The sequence below is a fragment of the Agelaius phoeniceus genome, chromosome 7 (genome assembly GCF_051311805.1).
Source record: "Agelaius phoeniceus isolate bAgePho1 chromosome 7, bAgePho1.hap1, whole genome shotgun sequence".
Lineage (NCBI taxonomy): Eukaryota > Metazoa > Chordata > Aves > Passeriformes > Icteridae > Agelaius > Agelaius phoeniceus.
Genome location: NC_135271.1, coordinates 41,729,182 through 41,748,044, shown reverse-complemented (window position 1 = coordinate 41,748,044; position 18,863 = coordinate 41,729,182). Strand labels below are relative to the sequence as shown.

General features: G+C 43.4%; 1 protein-coding gene across 2 annotated transcripts; it reads left to right on the top strand.

The window, feature by feature from the left end:
- The first annotated feature begins 474 nt into the window (after window positions 1-474).
- LOC129122334 (protein mono-ADP-ribosyltransferase PARP14-like) lies at window positions 475-16,683 on the top strand. Of its 2 annotated transcripts, XM_054636057.2 has the most exons (19): window positions 475-724; window positions 826-932; window positions 1,026-1,059; window positions 1,685-1,759; window positions 2,458-2,655; window positions 2,816-3,100; window positions 4,002-4,238; window positions 5,141-7,386; window positions 8,230-8,463; window positions 8,737-8,958; window positions 9,952-10,033; window positions 10,935-11,084; window positions 11,588-11,650; window positions 12,513-12,680; window positions 13,509-13,727; window positions 13,827-14,414; window positions 14,878-15,023; window positions 15,578-15,752; window positions 15,976-16,683. In XM_054636057.2, the coding sequence occupies exons 1-19, from the start codon at window positions 532-534 to the stop codon at window positions 16,263-16,265; spliced, it is 5,712 nt and encodes a 1,903-aa protein (XP_054492032.2). In that variant the 5' UTR covers window positions 475-531; the 3' UTR covers window positions 16,266-16,683. The 2 variants fall into 2 exon arrangements, with proteins under 2 accessions (XP_054492032.2, XP_077037796.1); XM_077181681.1 differs by lacking the exon at window positions 2,458-2,655 and having other exon boundaries at window positions 481-724.
- Window positions 16,684-18,863: the final 2,180 nt, after the last annotated feature.

Below are 18,863 nucleotides of genomic sequence, written 5' to 3'. Positions count from 1 at the left end.
CAATTCTTAAATGAATGTTCAGTGAAATTAGGGGGGAAAACTTAATTTATCTGCTATTTTGGTGTCCCATATTTGGCCACAAGGGTAAAATACACAGCACAAAATAGCTGAAATCAAACCTTTGCAAGAGAAACTCCTGAGCACTCGGTTGAAAACTCAGCTAGCAGAAAAGTTGGTCTGAAGTAAACACCCATTGCAACCTTCCACGGTTGTGGAAGCATCTCTGGCAAGGAGTGATGAAAGCGGTAATTTTACTTTATGTCGTGACTTCATTTGAAAGGCTAAGGGAGGGAGAGTGAGTGTTAGCCAGTGGTTGAGCAGTGAAAGTTCCGAGGCTGAAAACACTGTGACGCATGGTTCTTGTACGGCTCTGTGGAGGCGCGGGGAGCGGCGAGAGGCCGCCCCGGACCGCCGGCCGCCCGATGGGCCCGGAGGCGGAGGCCGGTTCCCGGCACTGGGCGGAGCCCCAGGCGTCGCGCGTTCCGAGAATCGAAAGCGAAAACGCGCCGGGAGAGGAGCCGCTCAGGAGCCATGGAGGGGCAGTGGCCGTGCTCCTTCCCGCTGCTGGTGCGAGGGGACTGGGGCCCCGCCGAGCCGCCGCCCTCGCTCAGGAAGAAGCTGCTCTGCTACTTCCAGAGCCAGAAGCGCTCGGGCGGCGGCGAGTGCGAGCTGCGGACCGGGGACGACAGCGGGACCATCCTCGTCTGCTTCGCCCAGCCCGAGGGTGAGCGGCCGGGCCGGGGCGGGGGGGCTGATGGCGATGCCCGCGGCCAGACGGGCGGGGGGCGGCCGCACCCCCCTGACCGGTGTCTGCTCTGTTGGCAGTGAGGGAGCGGGTGCTGAGGCGGCCGGCCCACGAGCTCGTGTGGGGGTCCGCAGAGCGGCTGTCGCTGCAGGTCACGGCGCTGCCCGCGGGCGGCGACCCCGCGCAGGTGAGGCGGGCGCGGCGAGGCGGGCGCGGGTCCGGGCGGGCGGGGTGACCGCTGGTGACCGCTGGTGACCGCTCTCCTCTCGTTCCCTTGCAGGAGGCGGGTCCGGCCGGCGGGACCCAGGCGCCAGGTAGGAGCTGCGGCCGGAGCGGCGGGGGCTCCGGGGCTGGCGGGGCACCGGCCCGGCCAGCCCTGCGGAGCAGCGGGCATGGGGAAACAGCGGAGCCGCTGCTCGGCCGGACCGGCCGAACGGCGCTGTAGCGCTTTGATTCTTCTCCCCAGCGCTCCCCTTCACTTCCTGCATCCCAAACACGATGAATTCCTAAGGTGCCACAGTCCCCGAGCCACATCCCAGGCGCCGGACAGACCGACCACGCTATCACGGCTAATACAGACGCACACACACACATACACGGCACAATCAATGCACGCACAGCTACTCAATACACATCTGGCTAATACACACACATGTGCAGCTTTTTGTGTGAGGAAAGTGCTGTACTGCGTGGCAGGACCAGCAGTGGTGGTTCGTGCAGCTTGACTGTGTGCTGACATTATGCCCGAAGCTTCTTGAGCTCAGCGTCTTTCTGTAACCAATTCAACTTTTGGCTTAAAAATAGAGATATCTGTGGAAGTCTGTGATTCTGACAGTGTCAAATGAAAATTCAAGCTGTGTTAGCTCCTGGGTGTACATTAATGTGTCCATTTTCTTCTTGAAGTACCCAGCAACTGAGAAACTTGTCATTTATCTCTAGATAATGGACCCCAGGTGTCTCTTCCCATCTGCCAGAATAAGGAAACTCCTGTGTGTACTCAGCAGGAGAAGACAGGTAAGTGTGTCACTTACCTGGTGGTGACCATTGTATTCTTGCTCCTTTGGTTTTCTGGACCTTTCTGCTGCAGCAGTGCCCTGGTCACCCTCGTGGCTTGTGTTGTTTGTCTGATGTAGTGTAGTAATTGTGATCCCAGGCTAAAAGAAATAAATGTATTTTTTCCTTTCTGTGAGTCCCTTTAGAGCCCCCGCTTCACTGTCTGACTCAGACAGGTCACTTCCTTTGGGGACAGCAGTGAATGCTGGCCTTTGTTCTGGCTGAGGCTGTCCCTACCCAGACCTTCCCAGCTGCTGCCAGCCTTGCTGGGGCAGCCCTGTGCCGGAGCATCGGGAGCTGTGTACCACGGTACACCTGAGCAGCCGTGGCAGCCAGCAAGTATAAAACCCAGGTGACCCACAGCTGTCTCTGGAACTGTGAATGGGGAGCACTGGTTCCCCTCACTGCGTGTTTGTGAAGAAGCTTTTGTATCTTTTACTTCTGCTGTCCTTGCCTGGTGATGAACTGAAGCATTTCCTCCCTATGTGTTGATGCAGCAACTCCTGCTAGTGATCTGCTTAACTTTGGGATTCTTACCCTGTTGTTTTCCCTGCCCCTGAGTGTGATCTGAACAAAAAGTGGTATGAAAGCTTGGAAGGTGGGAAGCTTGGTTTTCTTACCTTTTGCCTAAGGCATTAGGGTGTGATCTTTTATTTCAGAATCATGTGAGAAATTGGAAGCAGAGAAAGCAACCTCTAGGAATTCTGCTGTAGTAGTAACCACTGCCTTTGGGGAGAAAATAGAAGATGAGTTTTTGGAAATGTACTTTGAAAGTAAAAGGAGGTCTGGTGGGGGGCCCATTGAGTCCTATGTCAAAAAGGATGACCAAGTGATCATCACCTTTCAGGATGAGCAAGGTATGTTATGGGTGTTGCACTGCCTAAGCTCCCTTTTAAAAATAGGCCTTTGCTGGTGCAGGATCTCTCTGTGGGCATTGCTCCAAGCAGAAATGGTATATTATTGCTATTGTTTAACATGCTACTCTGCTGTGACATCTCTGTTTTTCTGTGGGACTAGATGCCCAAGAAGTTTTACAAAGAAAGCATCACTTGAATAAAATTGATCTGGTTGTGAAGCCATGGCAAGTGGCAACTTCCCAGGAGTCTTGCCAAGTGGAGAACTCTGAAGGATCCCTGCGTCCCAGTGGAGTTGTGCTGGAAAATGTGAAGGAGACAATCGAAGATTGCATGTTAATTTTGCTGGTAGAGAATGTCAGTGGCTTGTCAGAGGAGGATGGTGACTTCAGTGTGGAAATGATACCTGAGTTATCTGCTGCTGTAGTTACTTTTACTGGAAATACTGGTAAGAAGGAGTCAGAGTTGAAGCTCTTTTTATTAGGTACATGTTTGTATGCGTGTGTGTGAGTGAGATTAAGCTGGAAGTATTATCTTTTGTATTTTTAAAGTTTGATCTGATATTGTGTCCTTTTAAAGGAGGATTTACTTCACTTAATGCCATAACCTTTATCAGTGATATAGAGAGGCCAGTGCAAGTCAGAAAGAGAGCTAGCTCTGGTTTTGATAGTAAACACAACAGGTAGGACTAAAACCAAACTATAACTTAAAACAAGCAATGAAGGATGTTCTTGGTCTGAGAGCAGAACAATGGTAAAAGCTGTCCTTGCCAAAAGGTGTCCTTCAGAGAAGGTGTAGGTTTTTCTGCCTTAGAAATTATTTGTCTCTCAAGTCATGCTCCAGTCCTAAATTTTTGGTGTATCCTTTAGGAAATAAGTGAATCTTTAAGAAGCTTAATTATTTTTCCTTGACAGACGGAAAAGTGATTTGGCTGTCTTTTATTGTGAGGATAACAGGGGGGAAATAGCTGAAATGAGAATGTATTTATCATAAAATGGAGAGAATTTGAATTGTTAACTTGTGTTTTATTATTTATGTATGAAGCCATAGCCTAAAAATGAACCTGATGTTGTTTTTTCGCTGGAGCTAAAGAACCCAGTGACAGTCAATAGGAAAACCAGTGGCAAATTCCTGCTGCAGTCATTGTAGTCAACAATTGTAATCAACCATGAGGGGAATACTAAGTGACAGATACTGAATATGTGGAAAGAGATAGTTTTGTGGGCAGCTCTGAACTGATTTTGTAATTCAGTGCTTTGATCAGTGTACACAGTGATAGTCTGCTAACATCATGGTAGAAAAACAAGCTCAGAGTTTGATCTTTTCTTTTTTCTTCTTTCGCTTTCTAGATGCAGAGGAATTTGCTGAAAAGCTGAATCAAAACCAGAGAGCAAGGGAACAAAACATTACTGCATGGTGCCTTCAGCAAACAAAAACTGTTAGGGCTGAAAATATACCACCCAACACCTCCAGTCACTACATAACTGTCTACTTTGAAAATGAGAAGTACGGCGGTGCACAGGCCGTGGATGTTCAACTGCTACCTGATGAAGATGCAGCTATCATTACATTTGGTGACCATAAAGGTAATGCAGAAATGCAGAGCCCTTATTGCTTTGAGAAACTCCAATTTAAAGACCAAAATGTGGATTTTCTAGAGAAATACCTCCTTTGCCCTTGTAAAATGGCAGACGTGGTGCTTTGCCCACAGGTCTCGTGCTGAGTGCAAGCTTCAGTTTTGGACCAGCTGGCCATAAGGCATAGAATTTTTTCATTTTCTAGACAGTTTATTTCACCCAGGCCTTGATTCTTACAGGGTTCAGGTTGCAGTTTGAGTTCCATGGAGAGTGCACAGCCCCCTGGGCACAGGGGATTTCCCCCCACCTGCCATCTTGGGCACCAGCTGCCCATGGCAACATGCCAGTCTGGCTCATCTCAGGATAATTCCTTGGGCAGCATTTTGGCTGGAGAGCAGGTGCTATGGGCTGTTCAGTCAGTGGCAGAAAGATGAGTGACTGTGAAAAGTGTAGGAAAAGGGAGAAGCTGGGGGCATTGCAGTGAAGGGGAGAATTGATGAGGAGTTGAAGGAAAGAGATGGTCTTTTGGGAAAACAGAGGAGCTGTGGTTGGAACAGTGAGTAATAGCCCAGACAGCTATGGAGCTGGGCACTTCAAGTACAGCATATAAGAGAAGTGGGGGCCGAGATTATGCACACCTCCTCCCTGAGGTGGATGCTGTTGTGCTTGACTGTCTCTCTTCAACTCAGTTTCTGGCATTTAAAATGAATAACTCGTCAAAAATCTGGAATTATTTCTATTTGGGAAGTGGAGGGAATTAATCTAGAAATGTTTTTAAAAATAACAAACACTATTATATAGAAAATACAGTTTTAAAGCCTCCAAACAATGAAAAAAAAACAAACCCAGAACAAAAGAGAAGATCTTAAGTGCTGACATTAATAACTTTTGGGGTTGTTTGTTTGTTTTAGATGTAACAAATATCCTGGCAAAGAAGCATTCACTCAACAAAACACCAATCTTTGTCTATCCTTACTACACCTCACTGGAAACGGCTCTATATGGAAAGGAAGGGCCACAGATAAAGAAACCAGATCCAATTACATTGCCTCTGGATCCCTATATCTGGAATTATTTGCAAGGAAATAGTAGCTTAATTAAGGCAATAGATCATGAAATGGCAAAGTGTAATTGTGTGCCAGTGTGGCCTGATGCCCTCTGTGCAGATCCAACAGTTACTTTGCATCCTTCAGCTATTTTTTCTGAGCGGAAGAGATCAGTATCTCGATTGGTCAAGGCATGGAAAAAAGAAGTTTCCACAGCATTTTCACAAACCATATCAAAGTATGAAGCAATTAAATGTCAAGTAAGCACAGAGGTGTGGGAACCCATTAGGAACAGCTTTCCCCATGATGAAGTTCTGATAATCCCAAATATTTCCAAGGAATTACTTGTTCTAGTAGGTGAAAAAGAAATTGTGAGGAAGGTTGAACAAGAACTGAAGCTTCTGATCAAAAAGGCCACCAGAAAAATTGAAAGAGAAAAGCAAAGAACTGAACTGAAAGTCAAGACAGTGAATCCAGGGGAATATGGAATTTTACAGATTACTGGTCTGGAAGAAAAATTTCGTACAGAGTTCCCAGACCTGCAAATAACTTATGATAATTTGGAGAAGAGCATTAACCTATCTGGAGTGCCTGAGGAAGTTTACAGAGTAAAAGGAGAAATACTTGATCATGTATTCAAAATGGCAAAGAAAGCAATTAATGTCCACCCTTCTATTTTTCAGTTTTTAAAGCATATTGATAATGAAACTCTGTCACAGAGCCTGTTTATATCAAAACAAATTAAAGTCTTTTATGATCTCGGTGCGGGAGAGATCATCCTGAAAGGGAATGCTCCTGAAGATGTCCTAAAAGCAGAGGAAGAAATAAAAAAAGAACTGGACCACAAAAGTGTTACTTTGGGGGATGAGTCAGTCCTCCAGAAGGAGGAATGGCAGATGCTAGTCAAGGAAAACTGCTCTAATGGAGCTGTAGCAGTCACTCAGGCAGGGAGTCAGATCATGATTGCTGGTCTTTCTGAAGCTGTAGCAAAAGCCTTTGAGGAACTTTCCAGCTTTATAGATGAAAACACACAGGTGCAAAAGGTCATTGAAGGGAAGCTGATGGTATTCATAAAGTTTTTTAAGAAAGAGAAGGTCAATGATTGGGCTGCCCTCCAAAAAAAAGGCGTGAAAGTTGACTTTAGCACTCAGAAGAACCGTGAAGTTATATTGTTGAGTGGGCCGAAGACAAAAGTGCTGGAGGGAGTCAGCTTAGTTGAGCGAATTCTGTCTGGCTTGCATTGTAAGCGCGTGGTGATTGACTTGCCAGGAGCCAAGGCATATATAAAAGAGCAAGCACACCTTTTGGCCCCCCATATAAAAAAAGAGTACAAGTGTTTAGTCCTACTGGAAGAGCAGCCAGAAGAACAGAAACAACACAGTAACAGAGGCGAGCTCCATATGCAGGTGACCATGGGTGAAACTGTAATAGCGCTTTATAAAGCTGACTTGAGCACTCATCCCGTTGATGTTGTGGTGAATGCATCTAATGAAGACCTAAACCACATTGGTGGCCTGGCTGAGGCACTGTCAAGGGCAGCTGGGCCAGCACTGCAGGAGGAGTGCAATGAGCTGGTGAGGAGGCAGGGGAATTTGCAGCCTGGTGATGCAGTGATGACACGCGCCGGGAGACTGCCCTGCAAGAATGTCATCCACGCTGTCGGGCCCAGGTGGAGCAGGGAGAGACGAGAAATGTGTGTGAACCTGTTGAGGAAGACAGTGAAAAAATGTCTACAACTAGCTGAAAAGCACAAGCATCGTTCCATAGCTCTGCCTGCTATAAGTGGAGGGATTTTTGGCTTCCCGATGGAGCTGTGTACTTATTCCATTGTATCCTCCATTAAGGAGACCTTGGAAGAGTCCAAGGGGAACAGCAGCTTGAAGGAGGTTCATCTTGTGGGTTTTGCACAGGATAGCATTCAGGCTTTCAGCAAGGCATTTAGAGAAGTGTTTTCAGATTCTTCAGCTTCCTACAGGCCACTGGATCATGTCAGTTCAGTTCCTCAACCCAGGCAGAGGAGAGCTTCCAAGCATATTAATAACTTCCCATTCGTAACAACTCGGGAAGGCCTTCACATCGTCCTGCAAACAGGAAGCATTGAAGATGCTGAAGTAAGTGTTCTAAATTATCTTCTTTTGAAATAAAAAGTGGGTTTTTTTGTGTCTTTTTTTAAAACTAACACAAAACCAATGTCATTTGTGGTCATGCAGTTGGTATTGCACTTCCTGTGGAGAACCAGTGATTTTGATCATTGATTTCTGGTTGCCTCCTGCACTGAATTTCTGTTAGCTGGCTGATAGATACTTTACTGAGATTGCCAGTACTGGAAGCAACTCCATCCGGGACCCTTCTGCAAAACCTCTGAGGAGTGGATGCCTCCCACAGCTTGTGCATGCAGTTCCTCCAGTTGGCCAGGGCAGAATATATGTTAAAATGTGTATGGGACCCTTCCTGAGGAGCTAAATATAGGGTTTGACACAATGTCAGTGCCCTTTGTACTTCTCTCATTCATAAGTTACTGCTTTTCTCACTTCTTTCTCCTTAGATTACCCCAAGTCTTGTTTGTCTTCAGTGTCTTCTTGTCCCCCTAAACCAGTCATACATGAGAGGCCCTGCCTACCTCAGTGAACTCAGATTTTGGTCTGTGAGCCTCTCTTTGAGAACAAATTTGCACAAATGTTTTTCAAATGGAGGCAGAATGAATAAACAAGGAATGCAGAATTGTCACTCCCATTAGGCTGAATTTCATTGTTAACTCAGTTTTGTCTTTCTTTGGACAGGCTCGTGATATTAGAATTGAGCATAATTTCTGGTTTTTTCCAAAACTTTGTTCTCTCTGGTTGCTGTCCCAAAAATTTACCTTGTAGACCATCAGGCAGGCTGTATTTGATTATCCAATGCAAAATTTAAATTTGATATTGGCAAGCTAGAGTTTTTGCTTGTGTGTTTTTCAGACATCCGTTGTTGTCGTCAGTGTTGGCAAAGATCTCCAGCTTGACAAAGGGCCACTTGGTAAAGCTTTGCTGAGCAAGGCAGGGCCAATGCTTCAGACAGGCTTGAGCAGAGAAGGTGGAGGAAGAATACCTGAGGAGGGATCTGTGTTGAAAACTAAAGGTTACAATCTGGCTTGCAGTGTTGTGCTTCATGCTGTGGTACCTGCGTGGTCCCAGAAAAACACACCTGCAAAGGTAAAAGGGTCTTTATTTGCCTGAATTTTTCTGGGATTTATAGTGTGTTTAATGCCACTTTTCCTCTGAAATGAGAGACAGGGTCATAGAAGATGAGAGAGTTTGATGCACTCTTTTTTAACTGTGGGCTGATCCCTTATTGACTAATAAATTCCTTGTGTATGGAATTAATTGTATTTTAATATGAAGAGATAGCTGAAATGGAAGGGGTTACATTACACATACTGGGAAAAAATTACCTCCAGTAACTGAAAAAATAATTGTGCTTTACAGGTCTTGGGTGACATAATCACACAATGCCTGGAGATTGCTGAAGAACTGTCTTTGAAATCAATTACTTTTCCAGCAATTGGGACAGGGAATTTAGAATTCCCGAGATCTGTTGTTGCTAAATTATTGTTTGACAAAGTGTTTGAATTCAGTAGTGAAAACAGAGTGAATTCTCTTGAAGAAGTTCACTTCCTGTTGCACACAAAAGACACAGCTAATATTCAGGTGAGTTACTGTGGTTTCCTCTCTCTATTATATCATGGTGTATGTGAATCTGTCTTATGATACTTGGCTATCTGATGATATTCAAAGAATCTGCAAGGTGCTTGTTCTTACACTAAAGAAAAAGTTTGGTGACAGTCTCTAGATCATATATACTGAAAGTTGTCTTTTTGGTTCTACCTCCCATGGTCACCCACATATCGAGTACAGTCCTGCTCCCTTCCTATCCTTTTCTGTTTCCTGAGAATAATACATACAAAAGTGTAATTACTCTTTATCTCATGAACTCGCCTAATTCTTCAGCCTATAGGTCAGACAAGTTTGCTGAAACTGCTGCTTCAGTGCCTGCACCCTTGGCAAACAGGTGTGCTTTTGATGGAGTGCTGGTGTCTTTTTAGGAGGAATCATTGTGCTAGGATTGCTGTGCTGGTAAACTTTTCCAGTAGAAACATATAAGTATCCTGCATCCCCCTCTCTTCAGTGTCCCCTTAGCATAAATTTTCTATATCCACACTCGAGTTACTCATTTCACACCAAAAGAGAGCAGTCACACTGTGAATTGATGTCCAGATAGGTGTGTCTACATCTGTTGCCTTCTGTACTTTGTGCAAGAGCTTTCAATACATTTTGAAAGGCTAAACTTGAAGGCTACTGTGTCAAAGCCTGAGCTATTGTGCCTAGAGAAGGGTGGCATTCCCTGTGAGAGCTGAGCTAGTGTGAACTACTCACTCACTGTATGGATGCCTTCTGCTGCTGTATCCCTGTGGAATGGTAACTAGGGTTTGGCTCAGTTATTTGTGATTTTGGGTTGCTCACACTGAACAGCCTTGCTCTCTGAGAACAACATCTGTCAGGACTTGCCATCAACATTGTGGCAGATGATGTGAAGTAATTTCAATTTAGTTCTTTCTAAATGCTTTTTAACTTTGCTTTTCAAACCTTTATTTTTACTGTGTGGAGACTTCTACAGGGGTTGATTGTAATTTCATTCTCTAGGAATTTTCAGATGAACTTGAAAGCAGATCTATGGCTGTTAAAGGGCTGAAGGCTTCTCCAAATGACACGAGCCAAAGCACAGGTAAGGTTTATTCACAGAAGCTGTGTGCCTACTGATTTTTTTTTATTATTTTTTCCAAGTATTCCAGGGAATGCATTCATTATGGATATTTAGGTACTTGCTTGGTGAGCATGTCATTCCCAAAGTCTGAGTGGCTGCTGTGAAAGCCGTATTTTCAGGCTGAGTGTCTGTTATGTCTGAAATAGTATTAGAGATGATAAGAAAAAAAGCATTCCTGTCATTCTGTATCTGGATAGTGCCCCTCAAAATCGGAACAGCAGAAGCTATAAGGTGTCAAGGGCATAAGCAGTGCTTTTTCTTTTATTGATGCAGCAGTAGGTTAAACTGTGAACAAGGCAGTGTCTTCCTCTGTCCTGGGAAGGCAGGTGAGATCCTGGGTATGTGTGTTGAAGTGGTCTTTTTGAAATACTCTTAAATCTCTTACGTGTTCAGATGAATAGCAAAACCAAACTGAAATGTCTTTGGTATTATCCATCTTAATGGAACTGCAGCCTGTAGAAAAATGAGTTACATGTTGAAATCGTAATTATGATTTTACAAATAATACATGGGTAAAAAGTTCCACCTTTTCAAGAAGTAGAAAACCTGCCTGGAAACTCTGGGAGACACAGGAAAAAGGCAGGGAGACTTGGAAAGTTTGCTGCTCTCTTGCATTGGAGTTTTGCAATGGTAAAATGTCACTAAGTAGTGTCTGCATAACATTTTGCCTGCCATCCTGCCATGACAGAAATGATGGGAATGAGTGCAGGTTGAGTACAGACTCGTGTGAGAAGGAATGATTTTCAGTTAGCATGGCAGGCAATCCTTTCCACAGGCCGAATCTGTAGCCAGGTTGTGGTCTCTGTAGGCATTGTACCCAATCACTCTTTTCTGCTCAGGGTCTGTATTTCTTTCCCTGCAGCTTTTTCTGCCGTCCCTTCAACCTCAGCACACAATGGGCCTGAAATGACAATTGGCTCCGTGGTGTTCCTGGTGGCAGAAGGTGATATTACCAAGGAGGAGGGAGATGCCATTGTAAACATAACAAACCAAACCTTCAGCCTCAAAACAGGTATTTTAATTGATATTATGTGTGAAAAAAGTATGTGTGCTTGGAAGGGCTGGGAAGGAAGAGGAGCAAGTATTTTTCTTCAATGCTTTAAAGCCTTATATTTGCTTCACAGTGTTGTTTCTGTTTCACTTCTTAGGGTACAAAAGTTCAATTAGGGAGTGTCTGAACTTTATCCACTTGTTTATCTATGTTACAGGACAGCATGTTTAAGACTCCCTTGCAGAAAAGGAAACTAAAAGTCCTTTTATAGAACACCTCTCAGACTAAAGAAGGAGACAAATGTTAGTGAGGTTTTGACCTTAGTGAAACTTGTTAGGTACTCAAAACATCAATTTGAATTGAAAAGCATATAAGGCTAAAATTTTGGCTACACTGTTTTAAATTTATCATCTGTAATGTTATCAGAAATGAGACATTTTTAGATGTGATGAGGCATACAGTTCTGCCTCAGATGGGACTTTAACAGCAGTAACAGTGGATCCATGTTGCTCTTCTCATTTAAGGTGTCTCTGGAGCAATTCTGAATGGTGCTGGAAAAGCAGTTGAAGATGAATGTCGTGTACTAGGTATGGTACAACATTTCTGACCTTTCCAAAGGTGTTAATGCATGGCAGAGAATCTCTTGGAACATTTTCTCAGTACCGACTACTGTAGTTCCATCTGTATTACACACTGTGTTACAGCAACTAGTTTTTAATCAGTTTATGTGTTATTTGTAAAACATCTAATGAGGGAAGAAAAAGAAAAATCTTCAGGAAGAGACAGCTTCTGAGCATACATAAAGATCCAAATCTATTGTTATTGTTATCCTCTTATTCCAATAAAGATTTCCTTGATAAAAACAGTCAACATCAAACAGAGTGATGAGCAAGGGGTGATGCCGGCAAAAATATTAATAGAGAAACCATTTGTAGGCCAAATACAGCTGTTGGACAGCAACTATAATGCAAGAGGAGTAAAGATGGATGAGTATGTGGTTTAAACCAGCAGAAAATAAGGGAAGTGGGAAATATGCAGGTGTGGAGATCAGCTTGGAAGATCAACCAAAGGAAGAGAACTATGGGGAAGAGATCTGAGGTAAACAAGCTGTTCTTGGCATAGGCCAAGAGGGCTAGGTGGCCTGCAGGTAGATGGCATATTTGTGTGTGTGTGTGTAGACAGACTGCCAGTCTGCATGAAGTTCTTCAAACCTGACAAACAAAGGCACATAATAAATCTATTTGCCAAAGGAGGCAAATATTTTACAAAAATAAACTGAGCTCTTGTGCCTTGGAAGAGCAAATTGGGTGAAGGGGCTGCTCACTTTATGGAAGGAGACAAAAGCTTATCCTGGGGCATATTTCTCAACATTTCTTATTTCCTAATGAAGACTAGTACACATCTATATTGGGGATAATTGTTGATTATTTTTTCCTACTTATGTTTCAGCCCAGCAAACTGACAAGAAGTATATCATCACCCAGGCAGGAAACCTGCCATGCAAAAACATAATGCATTTTGTTTACCGAAGTGATATCAGGTCCCTGGTTTCCCAGGTGCTCCAGGAGTGTGACCTGCGGCAGTACACCTCTGTCATCTTCCCAGCAATTGGAACAGGTCTGTGTCTCCCTTTTCTGAAAAGGGTTCAGTGCATGTGATTCTGCTGATCTCAGGGCTCAGGTGATGAGTTTGATTTATCTGGAGAGGTTATTATTTGGTGAAGATATATTTGGAAGTATGCAGTCTTTAAAAATGCTATTAAGAGGCTTATGAAAGCTAGAAATCTTCACTCCTTACAGTGATCTAGTACATCAAGAGCATGAGTTTTCTAAAGCCAGTACTTCCTTGCTAACAGGGATTCAAAGGCATGTCTGTGCTTGCTGAAGAACCTACAGCCTGGTATGTGTGGGCAGCTCATCAGAGAGTAGCCAGGGGCCTACTTCTCCATTGCTGAAGTCAGTAGGTGATGGAACTCTGGCCAGCAGCTGCACAAGTAGGATTGATACAAATGTCAAAAAGCCCAGATTGGCCCTTTTCCTTCTCTTGTTCTTGAGAATCCAGAACTGCAGCCCATGCACGTAGGAACCTCTTGCATGAATAAAACTAGGCTTGCCTTTTGAGCAAGGAATGGACTACTGGGTCACTGAGCAGCAGGCCCGTGGCGTGTTAGTTACCCAGGCCATATCATCTACATCATAACCTGATTGGTTGCCAAGCCAACAAAAGGAAACTCCCATTTTTCCCTTACTGGAGAGGTGGTCTCCAACTTTCTTTTCCTGACAAATAGAGAAACCTTTCTTGATTGCCAGCCTGATGTCATTCTCAACCTGTTTATGATCCAGGTGATTGTGTGGGTGTGTTCATAGCTCTTCTTTTAAGGATGTTTTAATTATCTGTAACAGTTATTAACACTTTCTAGAGCAAAATATCTGCAACTTTTTTCAGGAGAGGCATGCCGCAATCCAGCTGAGGTAGCTGGCAACATGATAGATGCAGTAACTGACTTTGCAAAAAAGAATCCTGCCACATCTGTGAAAACTATTAAAGTTGTCATCTTTCAGCCACATCTGATGAGTGTGTTCCAAGCAAGCATGCAGAAAAGAGAACAGTCTACTGCAACACAAATCAAATTAATTGTTTCCAAGATATATCACGCGGGTAAATGTAAGTAGATGTCACTTAAATACAGGTTATAGATCAATCTGTTTAGCACCAGCTAAAAGAGATTAATATTAATGACAATATTTATGTATTTCAATGTAGCATTCTTGAGCTCTGAGAAACATTCTCCAAAGGGAAAAACTAAAGTGGTTTTCGAAAAAAAAATTGACCCTGCTGTTGTGCAGATTTGTGGTGAAAATAAAAAAGAAGTGGAAGAAGCTGAAAAGTGGCTGAGAAGTGCAATTTCCAGTGAACAATCTCATGCAGAAATTGTAGACGAGACTATCTCTCATTTTGATGAAGAAGAGATTGAAGAACTGGATGACCTAGGAAAGAAATTAAAAATTTGTCTTATTTTGAAGAATACCTCTATTGAAATTACAGGGGTTGCAAAAGATGTCTGCCAGGCTTCTTCAGCTGTTCATAAAATGATCCGCAAAATAAAAGCTGCTAAAGAGGCCCAGGCAAAACTTCTACAAAGTTCAGTTGAATGGAAGTACAGTGAAAAGGATTCCTATGTACCCTTCAACAGTCTCACAAATGTGGAGTTGGAATATGCTTACAAGACAAAGCAGAAAATTGTTGAAGTCATCATTGGTGAGCGAATATACACAGTGGATATTGAACGCAAGACTGCTGTGGATGCCCAAGGAGGACAGATATCCATTAAACGTATTGACAAATCTGAAGGTAAGGAAAAGCTTCTTGACAGACTGATGTTCCCATGAAACAACCTGGTTGCATCCAGTAAGAGAAAAGAAAAGGGAACGATGAGAATATTTAAAATACATGTTAAAAGCTTTGTGCAGGTGCTTTTCTGGAGAATGTAGAAAGGAGCCAAATTGGAAAATAAAAGAACTTAGCAGCTATTTCAAATAATTTTGAAAAGAGAGTAACGTGTTCTGATGTTCTTAGCAGGCTTACTGGCAATCATGTTCTAATGTAGCAATTGTCATGCTACATCTCAGCTCACTTCTGTTCTTGAGCCATACCCTCTTCCATTTACTGCTGGTCCTTTACAATACAAGGAGATCGTTCTTTCTGAGTCATCCGTAAGCGAGATGTGTAGACTTCTAGAAGGATTTGTAGCAGGCCATGTTTAATTTTAGGCAGAGGATTTGGGTGAAAATGATTGATCGTGTTTCTTCTGCAGACCAAAAGTCAACAGTACTCCCTCCAACGTGGGACCCTATGGAAAATGAGCAACTCAAAATAGTGGAACTAAAACCAGGCTCAAGAGAGTATACAGATGTGCAAGAAAGGTTTCTGCAGACCTGTCCGTTATTCAGAATTGAAAAGGTAAAAGCAAGTCATCATTTCTGAGCATAACTAACTTAATGGCAAGTGACAAAGGATACTGATAACAGAAAAATAAATTCCCCATGGATTTCTAAAGTTGGGACAAGTCTTTCTGGCTGTCATTAACTTTATTCAGCTTTAATCAGTTTAATGTTGCAGTTGAGGTATTTGGAGCAGCTCTTAAGCAGTCACTTCTTCAGCTCCAGGCCTTGGAATGATTTTTTCTGTAGCAGAGCACATGTTTTGCCCACATAAGCCATGTGTGCTGTGCAGGTCCAGCAGGCATCTACAGCCTGGAAACCTGTGAAAAGATCCTGTATTGTTTCCCAGGAAGTGTTTGTCTCATGGTTTGGGCTGGGTTCTGCTATCTGCCATGCCTAAGTTTGGAAGGATTTGACTAACTTTTTTTCATCATCTGATATATGTGTATTTGAGCTAAGAGAGGACTCTTGGAAGCAGATAGAATGACTGATAGGCTAATTTTTTTCATGGCAGCAACCTACCCACTTTCTTTCTTTCTTTCTTTCTTTCTGTCTTACTTTCAAACTCCACAGATTGAAAGGATACAGAACCAATATTTATGGAAAAACTACCAAATAAAAAAGTGTGAAATAGATAAAAAAAATGGCAACAGAAATAATGAGAGGCTTCTGTTTCATGGGACGAGCCAGGAGTCATTAACCCTTATTAACAAAAAAGGATTTAACCGGAGCTATGCTGGAATGCACGGTAATGTAACTTTCAAAACAACTCTTGTTTTCCTGTATAGGGCTAGGACTGATTTGCCATGCCATGTATAGCCTTACCTTGTATGCAAAATTATTTATGCAATTTGTATCTCCCTATTGCAAATAAAAAGCAGAGTTGTCCAGAGATTCACAGGCTCTGAAGGTGGCAGATAAGGAATTGTTGCTACTGAAACACTCACAAACCTTTGCTTTTCTGACTACAGCTGCAAACTTTGGAAACGGAACGTACTTTGCTGTTAATGCCAGCTATTCTGCCAACGACATCTACTCTAAACCAGATGGGAATGGGAAGAAGTACATGTACTTGGCCCGAGTCCTTGTTGGAGAATATTCTCTGGGGAAAAAAGGATCAATTACTCCAGCAAAAAAAAATGTTAGCAACTCTGTAGATCTGTATGATAGTTCAACTGATAACGTGAACCAGCCTTCCATGTTCATAATTTTTAATGACATTCAAGCTTACCCAGAATACCTTATCACTTTCTCTAAGTAAGTATTTTGATTGCAGCCACAACTGCATGTCTTTCAGCCTTTATGTAGGATAGAAACATCTTTAACAAAACACACAACAAAAATAACAAAGCATTATGTCAAATTAAATTCTGAGTTGATTTAAGCAATCTCTGGCAATTTCTGATCCCCCTGAAGCTTGTTTACGCTTGAGCAGCTGAATGTATTAAGACTTGAGCACAATATTGTACTGCAATCCTCTTTTAGATTACGTAGTGAGCCTTTGTACTGTATCAGCCACACAGCCTTAGGGTCTTCCTAATTGCTGGTGGGGAATTGGAAGGGATAATGCAGCCATGGACTGTTCAGTGTTGCATTTCTGATGGCTTCTTACACTCTGTGACAATCTCATAACAAGTTATGTTAGAGCAGTTTTCAATAAAAGAACCAGTTGTACTAAATAGCTTGTGTTTGTCTAAACCTCTTTGAACATTTAGCATTGGTTTTTAACCACTGAACTTCAATGAACTTGACATTACAGATGTGGAATGACTTGTTTTTAAATACAATAACCCTGCTGCTTTGCAGAACCCCCAACTTTGAGAAGCCCTTGGCTCCTCTGAATGTATTGGGTTTGACTTACTTGGTTGTATGATTAAGAAAAAAAATCTTCCAATGCTTTCTTTACATAGTTAGGTTACTGTTACAATTTTACCCTGGATACTGTAGGGTAACTGTGGCCAAGGGACACCTTTTCTAGGGAAGGGGTGTGAAATAACACAAATATGCAAGTCAAGTATCTCAGTAGAGCTATAAACCTCAGGCTGTGCATTTGTACATCCCATCCTTCTGTGACAGCAGTGGAGCTGCTCCCTTTGGGCTTTTTTGCTTTTTACTATGTAAAAAAAACCTTTTTCAGTAGTTACAAAAGTTCTGTTTTTTAACCACTGAAAATTGCTAACTATTGAGATCAAGTGTGTTGAAACCAATTTAACCTAGAGCTGGAGATCAAGGTATTGGTATGGGGGCCAAAAGTCTTTAAGTTTTGCTTATACAGTGAATAAACTTATTAAATCCCCGTCACAAATACCTGTGGCCAGTGGTTCATCAGCCTGCCAGGAGCCAGAGGAGATGGCTCCAGGTGCTTCATTGCTGCTGATGGGTCACTGGTACCAGTGTGACCATTCTCTCCAGGAGCCAGTACTGCATCAGGTCTCAGCTTCCCCAGCGCCACAAGAAGCTGCAGAGGACACCAAGGTGTTTTTCACCAGTGCTTTTCTTACAGGTGTCTAGGGCATAAAGCCTGGAGCAGAAACCTGTCACCCTGGGTTTTGTGCAGGCCATGAGTGACAGATGCTACTTTTCCAAATGGGCTTATTCTAACAGGCAAAGCCAGAGGCAGGAGTGTACAAAGGGACCGAGAGTCATCGAATAGCCTGAATTGGAAGGGACCCACAAGGATCACCAAGTGCAGCTCCTGGCCCTCCACAGGACATCCCCCAGAGTCACACCATGTTCCTGAGAGTATTGTCCAAATCCTTTTTGAATGCTGCCAGGCTTGGTGCTGTGACCACTTCCCTGGGGAGCCTTTACCAGTGCACAACCACCATCTGAGTGAAGAACTTTTCCTGATACCCAACCTAATCTCCCCTGACACAACTTGTTCCACCCTGATCTTGTTCCTCTGGCAGCAATGATGCAAAATGTGAAATATGTAAAAACTTCCTTCAGGAACCATGTTCTTTGGTGTTTGATCTTTGTACACTCTCAAGTTTAATTAACAAGAGAGGAGATTTCATCCAATAAACAGATAGCTAGCAAGTAAGCTCTAACTGATGTCCAGGTGTTAGGAAAACAAATTGTTTGTAAGTAGAATTGCCTCGTTAAGGTTTAGGGCTTAACATGTTTCAGTGATTTGAGACTTAGGAGGAGGTTAACAAGGCTTGGGGAGAAGGATTTACCATTGATAGTGGGCACAAAGAATGCAGGATTTAAAGGCCACAAGGACATTTGGCAGAAGCCCCAAGATTAGGAAGAAACTAATAAAGGCAACTCAGCAAGCATGCTGTATCAGCTCTTACTGGTTTAAGGTAATTCCAGCAAGGGGAGATCATGACCACCAACTTATGGCCCACTGACCCAAAAAGAAGAGAAAGACTGAGCATATGAACTAATTGGCATGAGAAGCAAGAGAATCATTAATCAACAGAAGATAGAATACTAATTAAGAAGAGAAGTAAGTAACCTGTAGCCAATGAACATTAATGCCATTTTTTCCTAAAGTTTTGGTAGTCTCTATGCTGGCTTTGTGGATTTGCCACCTAGCCCCCTACTCTGTGCAGAGCTGTAGATGAATGAAATGCCTCGAATCTGTGTGAGGATTGTCCTCTTGCAGAGCAGGTGGGAGAACTCCTGGGACAGCAGCGAGAGCGGCTGCCAGCCCCCGGCAGAGGGGCGAGCAGGGCATTTGATAGGCGAGGGGGTGCTTTGGATGTTCCAGGGGGAGAGGAGGGTTAAGGGCGCAGGTGTGAAGCTGTGTCTGGGGGTGCCGAGGAGGCGGCCCGGGGCAGGGCTACCTCGAGAGGCGGCAGAGGAGACAAGAAAGGCTCGTGATTGCCGGGAAAAGGCGCGTCCTGGGGCG

Coding starts and splice junctions, on each gene's coding strand:
- LOC129122334 (XM_054636057.2), top strand. CDS start 532: ATGGAGGGGCAGTGGCCGTGCTCCTTCCCGCTGCTGGTGCGAGGGGAC. Junction 933..1,025: donor CGGGCGGCGACCCCGCGCAG/GTGAGGCGGGCG, acceptor GTTCCCTTGCAG/GAGGCGGGTCCGGCCGGCGG. Junction 11,085..11,587: donor AACCTTCAGCCTCAAAACAG/GTATTTTAATTG, acceptor TTCTCATTTAAG/GTGTCTCTGGAGCAATTCTG.